Raw genomic sequence first — 19,567 nt, forward strand, 5'->3', positions numbered from 1 at the left:
CGGGATACAATGGTCGTTGAGCTCGGATGATGATGGCTCTGATGCCAATCGTTTCCAAGGCGATGCTGGACTTAGGAGACTGCGCTCGGACCTTTACTTTGGTACCAGATCCAACTTGAAAGGGCAAAATAGGAAAGTGTTTTTGCTGGAGAGTGTTTGATGAGGAATCGTCCGATACCTAAATCAGACGAGCTCTCAGGGAACAACCGAGGTGTTATAAGAATAACAAGATGATAGTGCAAAGGCGTAAAAAGGGGCTCTAGAGCATTTATCTCGAGGATCTCTCGAGAATGATTTATATATATATAAGGGTTGATGCCCACGCCGAAGGCTTCAGGCATACGGATCGACTGTCTTTGGTAACCGATCGCATGTCTCGAAGATCACGTGCGGGCATTTTGTCCATGCATCTGACACGTCCATCATGAGGATGTGGAAGCCATTCACAATCATAGGCGAGCTATCGACAATTGGGGAAAAGTTTGAAATTTGAAGAACTCTCCACACGCATCTAAGGTCAGCCATACTGCGGGCCTTGAATGGCTAGTTGGAGGCTTTGTAGCAAACTCTCATTAGTCGGTTTGTCATGTCACCAGAGTCGATTTTGAGGCATATTAGTCATTAAGTTGTAAACAACCTATTTAAGAGCTAAAAATAATAGCAATAGTGCCTTTGTACTCAAATTAAATTTCAACAAATTGATCTAGGAGGAACTTTTTTTTGATACAATCTTACAAAAATTTACAAAGCACGAAAAAATATTCTAACTTAAGTAAGAAAAAAAACCTGATTTAGCTAAAATTTTAACTTTAAAATAATAAATAAATATATTTATCCAGTAATGGAAATGCCTCATTCTATTCTATTTTTATCCATTCTTCTAATTTTTTTTGATAAAAAAATGGGGTTGATTACTACCTGGAATTTATTAATGGTGAAATCTGTACAGTGGTTGTTTGCATGGGTAAATTTTTACATGGTGTGACCATGATGACCGAAAACAAGCCGATTCCAATCCGATGGTTCGGCCCCAAACCTTTTGTATTTTCTTGGTGGGAGAAAAATAAGGAATAAGTGTTAAGATGCCTTCGAGAGTTCTGTTTGCTCTCTCTTTAGTTCGGAGAACGCTTCAGAGTCTTGCTATGCTTGTAAGAGCTGCGACTATCTCTAAGATGCATGGTTTCAGCTTTCCTTCGTACAACATGAAGACTATTTTGTCCAATATTCGCGATGGAGAGTTTGCTACTTGCTTGAATACTAAGGAGTTCTTTTCCTTCCATATAAGGGTTGAAATCAAATCGAATATTGATGGATATCAGTATATATCCACATCCATATTTATTTTGTTTAACACAAATACAAATATGGGATATTCATCGGTTACAAAAATTTATATCAATTTTTGGTTTAAATAAATATAGATACTGAAAGTATAGATATAAAAATGAATATAAGTCGGATAATTGAACTTTATGATTACAGAATCAAAGATATTACTAAGTGAATAGTAAATCAAGTTAATAGCATATTAATATGATTAAATATTTTCATTAAAAGTTCATGAGTTTATGTAAAATTAAATAGAGTTATAAATAGAATCAGATAATCGGATACAGATTAGATAGTTATTATTTTTATCCATATCTATTTTTATTCGATAGATATGAAGATAAATATCGATTTTAGTTGGATACTTCAATTTTTACCTATATCCGAATATGTATCCGAACCCCTATTCCGGATGCAGCAACATTTCAATGCCGTTAATTAATCCCAAGCCTCTTAGTCACTCTTTTCCTCCGGGCGGTCCAGGGGATCTATAATGTTTCAAGTAGTGGTAGCTAAGGTAGTTTTAATGTGAGTTGCTGATAAATAATCTTGATAAAAGCGCGCCCCAGAAGGAGGTGATTCGTGGTTTCCTCCGCCTCGCGACAAAATGCATTTTTTCAGTGTTTTTCCTTTCCCCCACTTGTTTCTTCTCATGTTTTCAGCGGCCAGGGATCCTACTCTTCTAAATTTAGAGTAATTATTTCGAATACTAGATAATATTTTTTGGCCGGGTGCACTACATTTTTAGAGGTGGGATTTATTATCACACCTTCCACATGGATCTCCTGTTTCATTGGTATCCATCCTATTTTGCTGGCACGGACAGCATTGCCTTCTGATATATCAAACATAAAACAAATATTTGCCATTACTAAAAGTTCTCAAATTATGAAAATATTATTGAATTACTCATAATTGAGCTACAATCATATCACTAAGCATAGATTACTTGAATCTTGGATAAATACAGTTCATCAACCAAAACACTTCAACAAATTCCTATAAGTTGTTACTAAATAAAATGTGTGCATCTTAGAAGGACATTTTGCTCATTCTACTCCAGCTGACGAAAGCTTAAAAAAGGCCTTTGTATCAAAAAAAAAAAAAAGAAAAAAAAAGGCCCTGAAGCTGGAAAGCAGCTGGGGAAGATGGGGGGGACGCGCATGTTTGCTCATAATGAATCGCGTGGCGCTGCCGCGCTGGCCCACGCTCTCTGGACCCCCAGCCACGCTACAGTGCGCCGGTGCGAGTAACTTTTAAACTCCCTCTGCCGGTCCGGTCCTTCGCGGTAAGGGGGAAAATGAAGAGAGAGAGAGGGTACAAATAGACAGCCAGCCCACGCTCGGTCGAGAGCGCAGAAAGAGAGAGAGAGAGGGAGAGAGCAGCGTTTTCCGAGTGAAAGATACTGTCATATCTTTCTCCCGTGTCTCCTTCCCAATGGCCTCCTAGAAGAGTAGAAGAAGGGCACTAGAAGAACGACAAGCAGTTAGTCCTTTCTTCCTCTCTCTTCTCTTTCTTCTATGCTCTCTCAATGGATTCTGGAGGTAAAGATGGTTCCTTCGATACCCTCTTGCCCATTGCATTCAATTTTCCCGCTCCCATGAGGGAATGAGACCTCTCCCGAGGTTTAAATATTTCGCAGCTCTTTCTTTGATGCCATGTTTTTTATATAGCTTCTGTGGCGTTGGGGGGTGAGGAGGAGGTTGGGCTGTTAAGGCGTGCAGCCTTTTTACACTTTCTCTGTTTCAGGGAGGAATTGGCGATCAGCGGCGGGGGCTGGGAAGAGAGAGAGGCGAGTAGGAGAGGAGGAAGAAATGAATACTAGAGTCCGGACGGCGGTGCAAGGCATGAGAGCTCCACCGAAGCACGTTAAAGTAGGCTTCTCTCTTTTCTTTTCTTTGGGTTTTGTGGCGTTTTGCCGCGAAAAGTTGGCTCCTTTCGTGAAATCGAGGGGCCTCCCCTGGGTTTTTTTCTCGGTCATTGATTCTTCTTTTTTTGAAAAAAAGATTCGATTTCTTCTTAGTGGGATATAGATTCTAAGCATCTATTTCTGAAGTACGAACCGAGAAAAACAAAATGATTTTGTCGTTCGAACTGTGAAAAAATGTTTTTTTCCCTTTTTCCGAAGAATTTGGCTACGTCTCGATGGGACTGGCACTGCTTTTGTCTGGATGTTTGAAGAGTTGGCGGTTTTGATCAAAATTCGAAATGGGTTCCGTGATTTCGATTGCAAAGTCCGCTCCTTTGAGCAATGAAATCGCCTTGGATTGTAATTCGAGATTGGTACCTTGTGATTTTTCGAAAAGGATAGGCTTTTTTCCCCCTTACCTAGATTCTATCTTAAGCTGGAAAAACCAATGGGAACTGCTAGTTTTATGTCTATCTAGCCCACTATTAAATGAGCCTGATTTGTTCTTTCCTTCATGAATCTTTTATTGGTGAAGGAGATGGAGAAGGAGAAGAAGAAGACTGAGGTGCAGGGGAGTAGATTAATGGACGCAAGGAGGGGGCTAAACCGATGCCAGTCCAGAAGGGAGAGGAAGATTGCATTGCAGCAAGATGTATCATTTCTTACTTGTATTTGAATTTGATGCGCTACAGCTCTCCTTGATCCAATTAAGTTGTATCTGAATTTGATTAGTTGTTTCTTTCTTTTGCTTGTATTCATCTTCCTCTTCTCATATTATTTGCAGGTTGATAAGCTAAAAAAAAAGCTTAGAGATGAAGAGAATCTCCACAGAGCTTTGGAGAGGGCTTTCACTCGACCTTTGGGTGCTCTTCCTCGGCTTCCCCCATATCTTCCCTCATATGTAATTACACTTTCCTCTCCCTCACTCTATATTCCGGTTGTCTATGTAATGATAATGGAAACTTGTAGCACATAAAATGGTCGTTCTAATAGACGTAGAAAGATCTGATTGTGAATTGGTTTTCTTTTTCCTTTCACTGAAGACACTAGAGCTTCTGGCTGAAGTAGCTGTTCTGGAAGAAGAAGTGGTTCGGCTCGAAGAACAGGTGGTGAACTTCCGGCAAGGCCTCTATCAGGAGGCCATCTACATCTCATCCTCCAAGAAAACCAAGGAAAGTGCATCTGATTCATATTGCGATCCAAACCAATGTCAGAATTCCAAAACCATTGAGCAGGCGAAAAATTGTGCCCACTCAGCTACTTCTGAAACTGCCAACATCAGCAAGACTTCGGTCACGATGAGGTGGTCTTCGGATGCAGATTCCGATGGGCCTTCCTCTAATCAGTTCGTCAATGGCGAGCGCACGCCTAAGAAACCAAATTCTCGTTTGGCCTTGCTGGAGAATCGCCATGGAAAGGAGAATCAACTGAATACCAACGCCGCTGGGAATTGCAAGCAATCACCAGTGAAAAGAGTTTCAAAAATGAGAATGCTTGCACCACTGGAAAAGCGCCCAGATGCTAAGGTGGATTACTCTCTGAATTCAAAATTCTATCCCGAGATGGTCTCCTAATACTCCTTATTGAATTTTGGTGAATCTGATGTCTTTACTAACTATTATGCCATTGCTTGGTTCCAGGCAGGGTGCCAAGAAATGAGTAGAGGAGTGGAAGAGAGCTTCTGTGGTGCTTCAGATGAAGCAACATCAGATGAGTCCGGCAGCCCAAACAAATTGTCTGAGGATGTCCTGACGTGTCTTATAAGTATTTTCTCACGGATGAGTTCACCAAAGAACACAGTGGAAGAGCAGGAGATGTCTCCATGTGTTTCAGGTTCTTCTGAAAGTTCAGAGGACGCTGGTTTTCGAGACCCTTATGGTATCTGTTTGGAATTTGGAAGAAGAGATATCGGCCCATATAAACACTGCCGTGCAGCTGAAGCAAGCTCGATTGATCCAAATGTTGTTACAGGTGCTCCATTACTTACTCGGAGGCTAAAGTGAGTTTCTGTACTTAATTTGATTCAACACTCATTTTATTAAATTTGATGACATGGTATATGTGACAATTGCTTCTTGATTTGTTTGAATTCAGGCTTTTACTCAGAAAGCTTGCATTTGTGGACTTGTCAGGGCTTACCCATCAACAGAAGCTTGCTTTCTGGATCAACATTTATAATTCATGCATGATGAATGTAAGCTGCTAGCAAAAATCTTTTTAAATATCTGAAGTAACCTTGCGAGTATATTTTCTCTAGTATTAAAGTTTGAAGGCCTGTTCAATTATGGGACGGTACATGTAGAAATTTATAATTGCTTGCTGGTTCTTTTGCCATACTACGACATATAGCTCGGATTACATGGTTTGGTGGTTGAGGTAGAGGAGTAAAATTTCTATGTTACAAAGGCATGTCTGCACATTGTAACATCTGGTCAACAAATCCTGTCAGCAGATGCTGGTTTCCTCCTTGTTTAGGCCTTCATTAGATACTTGACCATCCGCTTATCTCCATTAGTGAATTATATGAGAGCTCTGTAGCTATCAGAAGGAAAAAAGTGTCTGATAGATCATCTTCTTTTTTTCATTACTATTTTGTTCAGGCATTTCTAGAGCAAGGGATACCTACTAGTCCTCAGATGGTTGTCTCCCTGATGTCGAAGGTGCGACTTTTTCACTGTCTTCTTTACCTCCCTCTTTTCTATTTCTAAAATCCATACTTGGAGCTGGTACGTCACCTATAATTGATTAGCTTGGAGTGCCCCTCTATGATGAGCAACTCTGTAATCCATCTTTCTGTATCATTATCATCTCAGGCAATGATTAATGTGGGTGGCCGCTTGTTCAGTGCAATGGCAATCGAACACTTCATTTTGAGGCTGCCCTATCACCCGATACATGTAAGTGGTTCTCTTCTTCTGTTTCTTTAAAGGCTCGAGTCTTCTTTTTTTAACCAATGCTTGCACAAATCCAGCAGGCCTACCCAAAGGGATCGAAGAGCGACGACATGAATGCACGAGGCTTATTTGGTTTGGAGTGGCCTGAACCCTTAGTAACATTTGCACTCTCCTGTGGCAGTTGGTCCTCCCCTGCTGTAAGTTTCTTTAGCCATATTGAATTGTTATAAATCGTGCATGGCTTTATAATTGTTTCAATGGCTTTTTTCATATAATGGTTCTGTTGCTAGAGCGACAGCATGCCCTTCGTGTATATATTGTTCAGTTCTTTTTACTCATGCTCGACATGCATTATACTGTCAAGTTGATGTAAGTGGTTGGCATAATAGTTTGTATTATAAACTGCAAATTAATAGCAAGACAATGTGGTGTTGAAGGTCATTATCTTTTCAGCTGGTGCAGACTCTTCTAATTTGGCTTCTCCTGGTGGCCCCAATGTATTTAATATTCTCTCTCTTTACACTTAATAAAACAAATGCAATGACAAGGGTCATCCAAGACAGTAAAAAAAGGGGAAGAAAATAAACTAATATGATTCATGTTGTGCCACGTAATCAATTTCTTTGTAGTATCCTGGAATAGTTTAGCTCTGGGATTATTATAATTATTCCACTGATGCTTTTGATATTGTCGTAATATAGGTGAGAGTTTACACTGCATCTCAAGTCGAGAATGAGTTGGAAATAGCCAAAAGGGATTACTTACAAGCAGCAGTTGGTGTATGTGCACCAAACAAGTTGGCGATTCCAAAGCTGCTGGATTGGTACCTGCTCGATTTTGCAAAGGATGTGGGGTCACTGATGGACTGGATCTGCCTACAGCTACCAAGTGAATTGAGAAATGATGCAGTGAAATGCCTTGAAATGGGAAGAAGTGTGATTCCACAGCCTATACAAGTCCTTCCATATGAATTCAAATTCAGGTACCTACTGGCCCCATTGAAGCCTCTCTTTGTCTCCTCAATAATACCATGTGGTCCACCAAATTCCATGCACTGAAGGTTTTTTATTCACATCTTTGTAATAAAACAGGTTGAAAATGAATAAATTATTTATTTGTCTGATTCTGGAAATGAGGTTTTTGCTCTTCAGATTTCTCTGTGCATGCCCATTCCGGGAATGCTGCCTTCTGTAGAAAATATAGAAATACCATCAATGAGGTTAAACTATTGTCGAAAGAAATTCAGGTAATTAAGTGTCAGAAAATCTTGTACTCTCAGCAATTAATTAGATTGCATTCGTAAGCACTCGAGATAGTTTATCTGTCAACTATCTACAAAATACTGAACAGGAATGCAATTTTTGTGCTAGCTTTACTATTCCATAAGATAACTTGTCAAAAAGAAGTGCCAATATGCTTGGTTTCACGGAAGTACTACTGACTTAATCATGCAATGAGTACATATGGTTCTGAAATGGATTATTACCAATTATAATTATCTTATAAAGTGCCATGGATATGTTAAAGGACAAATATTATTGTGACATATACATTACTTAAAACAATATTCTCTGCTCTTAAAATATTCATCTAGTTATCTTAGATGTATTGGCTAATTGTTGTTACTTGCTAGTTCCTGTTTCAGATGTAGCGGAGTAAGAAATAATAAACTGCATATGCTATCTAAGAGATCAGTATTACAGAGGTGCGGCTTTACATATATAAGGTTTGAAGTTTGCTCTCTGGCAACTGCTTGACCTCAGTAATCAGCAATTCCTACACTGAAAGTCACAGATGGTAAGAACACTACTCTAATGAGGTGTCCGCATTTAGAAGTTCACTTGTTAGGACGCTTAAGGAGACCAAACAGGGTCCTTGTTAATTCACTTGATGCCTTACGAGGACATAACTGGCTTTGGCACCTAGTAAACTGACAGTTCATCTATCCTTTAACCTTATCTCTGATAGATACTGAAAGTCCTTTTTTCACGAGTCTTCAACTCCTTTTCACAAGTTTCACTCAGATGGGTCAAGGTTGGATATTAGCTGCGGAATGTACTCTATCTGATTCAAGGTAGCCACTGGGGTTCTGTTATCATGGTGTCTTCTTGTTGAATTGTCAAATGCGAGGCGTCTTGCCAACTTGGGATTTACAAGCTTGCATGGGGCAGGTTGAAAGGGACATCCATGCCACGTACTGGTCCTTGTTGACCTTCATTAAGTGTGCTCCCCAATAATTGTTTTTCGGTAATTGAAGAAAAAAATTACTGAGGTACTCTTTTACATTTACGCTAGAAACATTTAAACCCTAATTTTTTAGAAAAATTCAATCAGCCATCAAATTTTAGTTCTCGTTGCAATATGACCCGGTAGTCTATTTAGAATCTGGCATTATTAACAAAGTAAAAAAATAGACACAAATACCTTTGATTCAAAGAGGCCGGATCATAGTTATATTTTTCAGGCAAAGGACTTGCTTTCCTTCATAAGAAACCATTGTTGGATCACCTTCGGTATATATCTCAAAGCACTCTATCATTCTTCCACCGGCACAGATCTTTAAGCAAGTAGTGGATAGAAGAAGGAGGTGGAGATTTCTCCTCCATCCGTGACCACTAGATATGAAAGCCTTCCGAATGTTATGGATAGATATGGCCCAACCGAAGATGGGAAGGCCGGAGATGAGGACGAGGGCGAAGGCTGAGGAGCTCCTACTATCAGGGTTTGTCATCAGAGGCCAGTTTGGTTGCTTGTTGTGGGCTGCTTGTCGAACCCTATCCTGCTTTTCTATTTCATTTGGAGAATTGGTAACTGCATGGAATGGTATTCAATGTGTAGTCTATCAGTTTAAGGCACCACATGTTTGGCTAGAAAAGGATACTTCTATCATTTTCTTATGGATTTTTGCATGTGCCTAAATAAAAGAGGTAGACATGTTACGGCGGAAGAGGGAATATATTCTTTTTATTCCAGGCTATCCATATTCATTAAGAAAACAACTGGGTTGCTGACCGGATAGCAACGAGGGTCTTTGCTGAGAACTTCGGCATGGACGCTCATAACTTAGTTCTGCCTAAATTTACTAATATTTTGCTTTCTGCTCTTCGCGGTGTAACTCATTATAGATTTTAGTTTAGCTCAACCCTGATGCATCATCGCTAGGTTTCTTCTTAATAATAAGATATTTATTAAGAAAATGCAGGATGAGAGATGTTATTTAAAAAATTTCCCTAGCTACCAGTGGGTGGGTCAAATAGACTTTTACATATAACTATGGGTTAATAATGATGGAAATTTTTCTAGAGATAAATAATTTAATAGGTTCAAGGGACACAAACGGCCATACCCGAGCAAGCCGGTGACAGTAAAAGGTCTGCCAGCCAATCATTTATTTTTTTATTTATTTTGCGCGCGCGTGAACCACCCAGACGCGCGTGCGCGCGTGACCCGGCCAAACACGCGATCGCCCGCGTGCGAAGATATCTCATAATTGCGTAGGGTTGGGTTCGGAAGGCTTTTGAAGTGGTTCAACTTGGGCTTCAACTTTCTTCTGGTCATCTATAAATACTGCCACGCCAAAATTACACAACAAAAATGATTTGCTATATATTTGGCAATAAAAATTTTATGAATTAAACAGGTCTATACAATTAAGACTACAATTAACTTATCCCGGAGACGGTATACATAGTGATGAGAAAGCTGTTCCTTTTGTTCTCGAAAAGCCTTAGCTTGTTTGCCGAAGAAAAGGCTCTTCAAGAAAAGGTAAAAGTGAAAAAAAAACTAATAATCAAAATCATGAGCATAGCGAGAAGGAAAGGAGGGTTCGGCCACTAGATGATATTCTGTTTCCCTCCACTTTTCTTGTCTCGACAATTAGAGTACCTTGCCATAAAGTTTTTCACAATTGGATTGATCGACTTGCTGCACGCTTCTTTTTTGCTTTCTTTACCTCGCTTAGAGCTCACTTCCTTGCTTTCCAAACTCCAATACTGGAACTAACACTTTTGCCGGGAATCTTCTCTTCTCCATTGAATGAAGACCCTTTGACCTCAACCTGACAAAAACTTCTTTCCCCGTTAGCCCAACTCATGTCGACAAAAAAGGAAAAAAGAGCAAGAAAGAAACATTAAAAAAAGGCATATATCAAACTCAAACTTCATTTCTAAAGCTCTCCTCTATTTCGGCCCAGGCCCATTCCGGAGCTTTAATCTAAGATGAGACTTACGGCGCATGCGGGTCAAATAGCGTTCAATTAGACATGAGATGGAGAGGTAAGATATTACGGGCTTGTATCTGGGCCCATGGATTCAGTTTGCATGCTATTTTGAATCTGATTTTTGATCTTGTTAAACATAATTTAATTAGATATATGCAATAAAATATAAACACATTTCCAAGTCTGTAATCTAGGATCTTGATTTCAGTTTGCGTTTAAAGTTGATTCTGATTTTCCAATAAGATGGAGAATTAGGATGGCAAACAATCAGACCCCATGAAATTAGTCCTCAAACAATTGATCCGAAACATTACAATGCACCGAACTGAATCTAAATCTCATAGCAAGTTTTAATCAAATATTTGTAACAACCAAGAATTTCATCCAAAAAAACTACCTGGAAGATATTATTGAGGCTCCTTGGCTTTGTATAAGTACCTAAAATCTATTTAGTGCATAGCTGATGTGGAACTAAACACATACCAAGATGGATTCTCACGTGCTCTTTCCGTTCCAAATCTATTCAAACCTAATCACAAGTACCACGATCGGCCCGTGGTCAACGCCAATAGGATTTTGTTGTAATGTTCTCTAATTTACATAGGCAGGCTGTGTTCTCTTTGAGACCATTTGTAAGAACCAAAGACTTCATCCAAAAATGCCTACCAAATGGCATTATTTGGGTTCCCTAACTTTATATAAGTATCTAATTTTTATCCAGTGTATAGCTGATGTGGAAATAAACATATACCGCATGGATCCTCCCAATATTAAATCAGTCAAACCAGCAGAGTAGTTTGGTCAAGCCTCACACAAAATTATTAATCTCCGATATGTTTGTTAAAAGAAGAGATAGTTAGCATATGCTTCCTGCTTCCACAAATTTTATATAAAATTTAAAAATTTGAGTGCTGACTTCTTCGGTTGATAAAATTATTTGGAGCTGTTGGCGATGACCTGGGTTCAAGTCCTACCTGCATTATTTTAAAAACATTCTCCCTTTGTTCGAAAAATCATTAAATTCTAGCGAAATTCGCTATCAGACTTGCTCCATGAGACCAAATTTGTGAACTCATGCTTGGGTTTTAATATATCAAGGCAACGAGGGAAGTTAGCTCGCCTTATGGATATCCTTATCAACAATTTAACCAAGTAGCTAACATGTTTTAATTAAAAATAGCAAACAGTAATTGTACGATATAGGTTCAGTAACAACCAAGTAAATTAGATAAGAAGTAGTAAATAATATTGAATATATATAAAAATAATTAAAATATAAAAAAGTTAAAATATGATATGTATGTATGTATATATTGGAGGTAAGGTTGTGAGAGAGGGAGATAGAGATAGAGGAGAAATAAATTTGTTCAAGAGAGAAGTTAGTTAGGATGGTGAGAATTTGAGGCATTAGAAACATCCCATCAAATATGGAATTTGGATGCAGGACAAAAGATTTAGATCAGTTATATGCATGTTTTTATTTCTTAAATTATGGATATTGTTGGTCATTGCATGCTAAAGTTTTGTTTATAAATCAAATAACATTTTTATTGGTGGGCAAATTTTATATATTTAAAGAATTTTTCAACACTTCTTCAGTGTTGTTTTATATTTTAGTACTTGTTGACAATAGAGGACAAAAAAACACCAAGAATCGATCCAATGAGCTTAGAACATGAGCCAGAATATGTTCCTTTAGCCAGAATAATTGTTTTTCATTTAACGTCAACCGAATGTGTACCTAACTATCACGCTCCTTATTTAGCTCTTATTGAGAACACGCGTACCACCACTTCTTTTCTTGCAAAACGAATAAAAAAAATATCAAAAAATAAAAAAAGAAAGAAAGAAAGAGAGAAAGAAAAGGTTGAACATATCCGGCACCAAATTTGGCGAATATATAGTTAAACTTGTAATAATATAGGACCTCATCCAAAATAACTATCTGAAAGGAATTTTTCTGCAAATAACCAAGGACTAAATATATGCCCTTATCGATCTTCCTATACTCTCCCTTTTAAGTCCTGATATCCTCGTCAGGATGTCATAAGGGTTTAAATCTATTCAAATCTAATCACAAGCACCACGATCGACTCGTGGCCAATCTCAATAAGCTCTTGCTGTAGTATCTCCTATTCCACTTAGGTCATATGTCGGGTTTATTCTAATACCATTTGTAATAATCTAAGACCTTATTCAAAATAATTAGTCGGAAGGTATTTTTTAGATTTTTTAGTTCTGTATAACTGTATAAGTATCCAAGATCCCTCCAGCGAATAAATGATGTGAGACTAAATATACAGTTGCATAGATTTTTACAAAACTATTATTATTCCATTAATCTTTAATCATCCACTTGTCGGTGATTATAAAGTTAATGAACCTTATATGCAGTCTTCCTATAGAACGTCAATGAGGTTAGCACCTAACATTACCATACTAGATGTGACAACCTCGTTCCCAACTCAATTCAACGCTTGGAGGTGCAATTAGTGTCACTTTCCATGTCCAGCTGGTCACTGAAACAAACCAACCCTTGTCAGGTCTCACAAAGACATCGGAACTTAGTAAACAACCAAAATTAGATGGAGTGCTAAAATATTTCATACTTCAGTTGGCACCAGCATCTAATAACCCCAAGGAAGAAGTCCAAGGCAATAGAAACCACATAATGCGACAAACAGGGGGTCACTTGCAGGTTGAGATCAGCAATAAAATCACACAGAGGGTTAAGTAAGGAAAGGGTACAAGTTTTGGTGGTGATCTCAGGATTAGGACAAACGGACTTTGATATCTATGTACAGGGGCATTGCTATGGCGTGACAAATATTTTTATTGGAGCAAGTGGGAGGATTAGCGAGAGATTTCTTGGATCTGCGCCGGCTTTAACGCCTTATGCCGAAGGCTGTTCGAAACTCCCGCGAGCCACGAGTTCACACGGAAGAAAAAGAGAGGCGGTCACGTCCTATGCCATTGGCCTGTTCGAAACTCCCGCGAGTCGCGAGTTCACACGGAAGGAAAAGAGAGAGGCGGTCTCGTCCTACGTTCACACAGAAGGAAAAAGAGAGACGTTCGATTTAAGTTCCTCAATCAATGTTATTTGTTTGAACAGTAATAGATCACTCAAAAACAAACTTACATTTTTTTTACAAACTTATATTTGTTTGCCAGATTCAGCTTCCAATATGATAGATCTTACTTCTAGATCTTGTTCAGTTTTACTCGTAGTAGCCAATATTATCTATATCGAGCCTGAAAATTCTCTTAGATCAGAGCTTTTTCTATTTAAAAAATTTAGCTCCTATTAAATCAGAATAAAAGGTAAAAAAATATCTATTTTTTCATCCGGTGATTAAACCATCTACTTGGAGATGATTTCTAGTCTTCTTGCTCTCGGGTCCCAATAAATCACTTGCTTTGCTTCCATATCTAGATTTTGTGGTAGGATGCTTCTTGTCGTACTTCGTCGTTCGTCGTTCGTCGTTGATAATGACCAGAGCCACTCCTTCTCCCTTTCAATTTCAGTAGACCGGGTCCATGGATCTATTGGAGCATTAATGTACATTGAATTCCGTGGGAACTTTGACCTCGGCTTCACGAAATCAGAAGGAATTGGTGGTTAATAAAAAAGATAAGGGATGTCAAAGACTAGTGCCCCCAGCCCATCAGCTAACGTGCCAAAGGACTCGTCAAAGCGTTTAAAGGCCAATATAGAACAATTAAGATACCCGTTGTCATAAATGGCAATGTGACATCCGTCCATTTCATATCCTGAAGCTTCAGGAAAGAATCCAACCTCGTGAATCAAACCCTTCCTTTGGAAATATAAAATTAACCTCAGGAGTTAGCGGGACCTAAGCTAAGCCAAGCCAACTCAAATCCCGTACGCTAAACAAACACGCACACATATATTTATCTTATTTGAAACTATCTATAAGCTCACGTTGGAAAAAAGTAGCCATGGTGCTTGGAATTAATTTGCTAGAATTATGAACCATGTCCTTCCAAGCCAAATGGCTTGAGGTCAGGTACAAATTCCCTCTCCCGAACTCGAGCCTTATACCATATGGTTCTTAATCTGTATTGGGTCCAACAATAAAAGGTAAGTTGTAAATGGTTGGGTTGACTCATAATCCGATCCGTTTAGATCGGATCTAACCTATTTTAGAGGATCCATGGGCCGAATCGGATCTGGATTTATTAAATTCAGATCTTATTTGAAATTTGAGTAATTTTGGATTTTCAATTCTACGATCCAACTCGATCCGAATCTGTAAAATTATTTGGGCCCACAAACTACGACCCATGGAATGTAAATACTAGTTCTAAAACCATGAATGGGTTAATCCGAACCATATCCGATTTAGATCCGAATTGGACTCGATTTTTTTTAATTAAATCTGGGTTATACATAGATCTGACCTGACCCAAATGATTTATTGGATCAAAAATTGTAACGGTTGACTGATCCAATGCCATCTGGATCCAAAATTAGAACTTGAATAAAAAATTAGATTGGGTCGCAATCACTCACCCGACTTATTTGCACCAAGAGGAACCGAGGGACCCACGGAGAGACTTCCTGCCCCTACAACTCTCTACTTTCGCAAGGTGACTACCGTGACCAATTTCATAAAGCAAGAGAGGAAGCAATCATTATCTTAGACCTCACGTGTTTTTTGAACGTTTCCTCACCTTCCAGAGCCAAGCCTGTAACATAGCCCACATGTTTCTCTCCCTTCATCAGCCAATCGCAATCTACCCTTATTTTAGTTCGACGTTACAAACTATAGAAAATTCAAAACCTTAACAAAAAAACCCTTGCGAGTAATCCAAGGCGGCTGTGTCTCCTTCCGCCACCTCGCCCTCTTGGCCTCTTATTATCTGCTCCTCATTTTATTGTTTCATTCCAAACACTTCTCGTTGGTCAAAAGTCAAACCGTCGCCCTCCTTTCCTCCCACCTTCCACACAATCCTTTCAACTGTTCCCATTTAAACTCCCTCACCATTACCACCTGCCTTCTCCATTCAACTCTCATTACATTTCCTCAAATCTCAAAGAAGAGAAGAGAGAAGGAAGAAGAGAAGATAGGGGAGGTGGGACATGGAGGTGGTGGTGCGATTCCAGGACTTCCACTTCGATAGCACGAGCAGCACCCCCTATGTTAGTGCTCCGTCGAGCCCGAAGCGCTTCGGCGACCCCTTCGACCTCTACTGCCACTACACCAGCGCTCCGAGCAGCCCGACGCGCGCTGCCGCCATCTACGCCCACTTCAACACCATGTCCGCCAACAATTCCCTTCGCCTTTCATCGACTTCCCCCCCTTCAGCGATCCCTTTTGATTGGGAGGAAAAGCCCGGCACCCCGAAAGCCCGCTCCACCGCCGCCGCCGACACCGATCATGACTTCGACTTTGCTTTTGATTTCAGCGGGCAGCTCGACGAGGCAGGGATGCCGCCGGCATTAACAGCAGCCGATGAGCTCTTTGAGGAGGGGAAGATACGTCCGCTTAAGCCTCCTCCTAGGCTCCAGTACCCAGTCATGGATGACAGGAGCAGCGTTACTGCTTCCTCTCTACGATCGCCCCGGTCCCCTAAGTCCAAGGGGCTTTGGTCTCCCCGCCACCGAGGGAGGGGAGGAAAGGGAGAAGAGTTTGACCCCTTCACCGCAGCGATGGTGGAAGCAACAAGAGAGAGAGGGAGGGAGAGAGCTCCCACCTCTCTCGCTATCCCTTCCTCGAGAAGCAGGAAGGGGTCGAGATCGCTCTCTCCCCTAAGGGGAGGAGGAGGAGGAGGAGGAGGAGGAGGAGGCTTCTTTCAAAAGCCTCTGAATTCTCCTCCTCCCACCGCCGCCACTTCTTCCACCAACACGCCGAAGAGTGGTGGGAGCAAGAAGTGGCGGCTGAGGGACTTGCTCCTGTTTCGCAGCGCGTCAGAAGGACGCGCCACCGGAAACAGGAGCAAGGACCCTCTCCGAAAGTACATATTGCTATCCACATCCAACTCCTCATCCATTTCGTCGCCGGTATCTAAGAAGAAGGTCTTAAGTAGGGAAGAGGACCTGAGGAATTCGAGCTTCAGGTCGGTTGACAGCAATGGGTCGACGCGAAGGGGGAACCAATCCGGAGTCTCCGCACATGAGACGCACTACACCGTGAACCGGGCTGCGACAGAGGAGATGAAGAAGAAGACACCGCTGCCTTACCGACAGAATCTCTTCAGCTGCCTCCGCTTCAACCCGGCCGTCAACAGGATTGCCAGGGGGTTCGGCAGCTCGTTCACCCACAGGCGATCCTAATGAAACCAGATGACTGCTTGTGTGCGCTTATAGATTTATTCTTCAGCATTCATGCAAAGCCTGTTTCTTTTTCCCTTATTCCTGAATTGGGAATGTGATCATAATTTTGATGGTATGTTTATGTACGTATGTCCTTCCTCTTTTTTTTTTTTTTGGTGTGTGTTACATCTTGTAATAAGAAGATTTGAGCTTATATACACAGGGTTTTCCTTGCTCCAATGCCTTCAAACTGTGAGAATTCTTTTCCGCAGATAACGATATAAGAGTTCATAACTATCGAGAAAGGAAATGAATGCTGATATGAATGGAAGGCCAGAGAAGCTTAGTATTGTAATTTGATGGGCATAATCATTCATTGGAACTCCACATGGAATGATCTGATTAGATGTATTTGTGGAATATCTCGTAACTCATACGCTGAGTAGACCTCATTTCTTGGCTTATCGAGCCTTCGCTTGCAAAAATATAATGGTGAGAAGAAAGAGTACGGGGCCGCCATGGATGCTGTGGATCTTTAGTCAATATACATGTCTTGGCTTTCTAAAGCCACTTGTGATGATCTCATTGTATCGTTTTTTCCCCAGCTGCCCCTCTATAATAATGGCGAAGGACTTTCTCTTGTTCTGGTTGGCTAGCCATCGGTTGGCTAGTATTGGTCCTTGAAAACCATTCAAGTGGGTTTCCTTTGGTTGGGTTGAAGAGGGACAAGACCATAGTTGCACTTGGGGACGGGTAATATCAAATCAACCACATAGACATGATCTCATGAACCTTGGTTTCCTACTTGAGAAGGAAAAGTCCCAAAGAGAAGCAGAGTAATAAAGATTCCTATGACACTAACAGCTGAAAGAAGATGGTAGCCAAAAGTCATGTGGCATTTTTGTGGCTCGTGGGATTAAAGCTAAGACCAAGTCTCCTATACTTACAGCCAAAGAGAGCAGTGTCATGATCGTTTGAGCACCAGCTGTTGGCTCATTGTCTCTCTCAAACTTCCACTGATTGAGCAATACTAAATCTTCTTGACTCCCTCGCTATTTGTTAGTTATCCTCTGGCTGGTTTGACTTTGATGCATATGAATCCAACATCTACTACATCATGGGACCCTTCGCTTGTCTGCAATTTAATTGCATATAATTCAAACACAGCCTGCAATCGGAATTGCAAATGTAAAACTTATTTTTGTTTGCTTGTTTATAATTAAAAGTTACAAATACAGTTACAACTGTATGATTGTACGAGGCCGAAAGAAATATGATAACCCTGTAGATAATCATCCTCTTAAAAACAATGAACTATTTGCTTTTACAATTATAATTATCATCTTATTATTATAATTATTTAATAAAAAAATAAGAATATTATTGAATTTTATAATATAGCAAGAATTGATTTTGATTATGATAAAGTTCAAAACATATAGTCGCATGAAATGTTAATCTGTATTCCACATTCAAAATGGGGTTTGTAAGAGCAACATGCAAAGTTGAGCTTTCATAGAGTGCATGATGACTTGCTTGGCAAACTAGAATCCCTGAGAGGTCCAACAGCGCAAAATCTACTAAATATATAATAGAAAAGACCGGGACACCGATCTTATGCGAAGGACCAACTCAATAAATTTATCCAAAAAGCCCTGCCTCTCAATACTTCTACCGTATTAATTTTTCTGGACCCACTATATAAAAAGATATTTTCTATAATTATAATATTTTTATTATAAGCATTTTGGTCTAAAAACAAAATATAAATCAAAACAACTTTCTATGTTAAAAGTGCTTCGAAGCTCCATTATTATTTTAGTTTTCTGGTAAAGCTAAAATAACTTTCCGATTTTTTTACCAAACATTTTTATTCTATCCAAAAGTACTTTTGGAGGATTAGAAAGTGTTTTCTAGCCCACCCTGTGAGGCCCAATAGTCTCACATCGGAAAGACTCGTTCCAGAGCCTAGGCACATGAGACGGGTGTCCAAATCCTGCAGACGTATTTTGGATGGAAAACAAAACCGGAGAGAGATCTGAGCGGTGCATACGGCGCGCGTGCGGGCCCCGAAACCAGACAATATCTGGCAGGGGAGCCCTGTGTTCCCCCCTCATGTGGCCCCCACGTGGGCACTGGGTGCCGCACGTGTCCCGAGAAGGCGGGGGCGTGACATTTGGTATCAGAACCGAGGACAGCTCTTGTTCGATGGTGGAAAGGATGTGAGGTCCAATAGTCCTACATCGAAAAGACACGTTCCAGAGCCTGAGCATATGAGGTGGGTGTCTCCAAATCCTGCAGACGCGTTTTGGGTAGAAAACAAAACCGAGAAGGGGTCTGAGCAGTGCGTGCGGGCACCGGAACCGGACAATATCTGGCAGGGGAGCCTCGTATTCTCTCCTCATGTGGCTCCCATGTGGGCACTGGGTGCCGCATGTGCTCCGCGGAGGCGGGGGCATGACACACCCAAAGCTCTGCCAAATAAAAACTTAAACAAAAAAAAAAATACATTGTATTTGCTCGGCCCTAGCATTAAATACGAATAATAACGCCAAATGATCCTGGATCCACTTCTCCATTGGTTTGGTTCCTAACAATCTTTGCGTGGACAGGTTCAAGGCCTATCTTCCATTGAATGGTAGGTTAAAGAATTAAAATGATGATGGAGGCTCGTGTTAAGATTTCACATGACGTCTCTACTAAAATGTCTATAACCTGGTGCTGTATTATGTCACCCGGCCTGGAATTTCCTTCTAAAAAGTCAGTCTAATTAGTTTTGGCACCGTTGAAACTTCAAGAACAAAGGTCATATTTGGTTTGCGGAAAAAGGAGGAAGAAAGTATAGTTAACAAAAAAATAAAAAAATATTTGATAAGAACATATCTGCAAATAATATTTTGTAAGGGTATTTATACAATTTTACATATACATGAGGGTTT

At 40.2% G+C, this 19,567-nt stretch overlaps 2 protein-coding genes across 7 annotated transcripts; both read left to right on the top strand.

The window, feature by feature from the left end:
• The first annotated feature begins 2,614 nt into the window (after positions 1 to 2,614).
• On the top strand, positions 2,615 to 7,264 carry LOC103712010 (uncharacterized). 6 transcript variants are annotated; one of them, XM_039134188.3, is made up of 11 exons: positions 2,615 to 2,873; positions 3,079 to 3,203; positions 3,774 to 3,890; positions 4,023 to 4,139; positions 4,282 to 4,764; positions 4,879 to 5,237; positions 5,333 to 5,432; positions 5,839 to 5,898; positions 6,052 to 6,135; positions 6,213 to 6,329; positions 6,834 to 7,264. In XM_039134188.3, the coding sequence occupies exons 1-11, from the start codon at positions 2,861 to 2,863 to the stop codon at positions 7,188 to 7,190; spliced, it is 1,932 nt and encodes a 643-aa protein (XP_038990116.3). In that variant the 5' UTR covers positions 2,615 to 2,860; the 3' UTR covers positions 7,191 to 7,264. The 6 variants fall into 6 exon arrangements, with proteins under 6 accessions (XP_038990116.3, XP_088567839.2, XP_038990115.3 ...); XM_088711713.2 differs by having other exon boundaries at positions 2,678 to 2,954; XM_039134187.3 differs by having other exon boundaries at positions 2,678 to 2,873; positions 6,210 to 6,329.
• Positions 7,265 to 15,311: 8,047 nt separating this feature from the next.
• LOC103711986 (uncharacterized) lies at positions 15,312 to 16,846 on the top strand. The gene has a single exon (XM_017844010.5). It carries the CDS (start codon positions 15,456 to 15,458, stop codon positions 16,647 to 16,649), a length of 1,194 nt encoding a protein of 397 aa, XP_017699499.4. The 5' UTR covers positions 15,312 to 15,455; the 3' UTR covers positions 16,650 to 16,846.
• Positions 16,847 to 19,567: the final 2,721 nt, after the last annotated feature.

This window comes from Phoenix dactylifera, chromosome 15, assembly GCF_051530095.1.
Source record: "Phoenix dactylifera cultivar Ajwa chromosome 15, Ajwa_hap1_PhDact_Kaust_v1.1, whole genome shotgun sequence".
Taxonomy (NCBI): domain Eukaryota; kingdom Viridiplantae; phylum Streptophyta; class Magnoliopsida; order Arecales; family Arecaceae; genus Phoenix; species Phoenix dactylifera.

Bases quoted from the DNA above. Each gene is read 5' to 3' on its own strand.
- LOC103711986 (XM_017844010.5), top strand. From the start codon at position 15,456: ATGGAGGTGGTGGTGCGATTCCAGGACTTCCACTTCGATAGCACGAGC.
- LOC103712010 (XM_039134187.3), top strand. The intron at 4,140-4,281 runs GTAATTACACTT...CTTTCACTGAAG, and splicing joins CCCCATATCTTCCCTCATAT to ACACTAGAGCTTCTGGCTGA. The intron at 5,899-6,051 runs GTGCGACTTTTT...TTATCATCTCAG, and splicing joins TTGTCTCCCTGATGTCGAAG to GCAATGATTAATGTGGGTGG.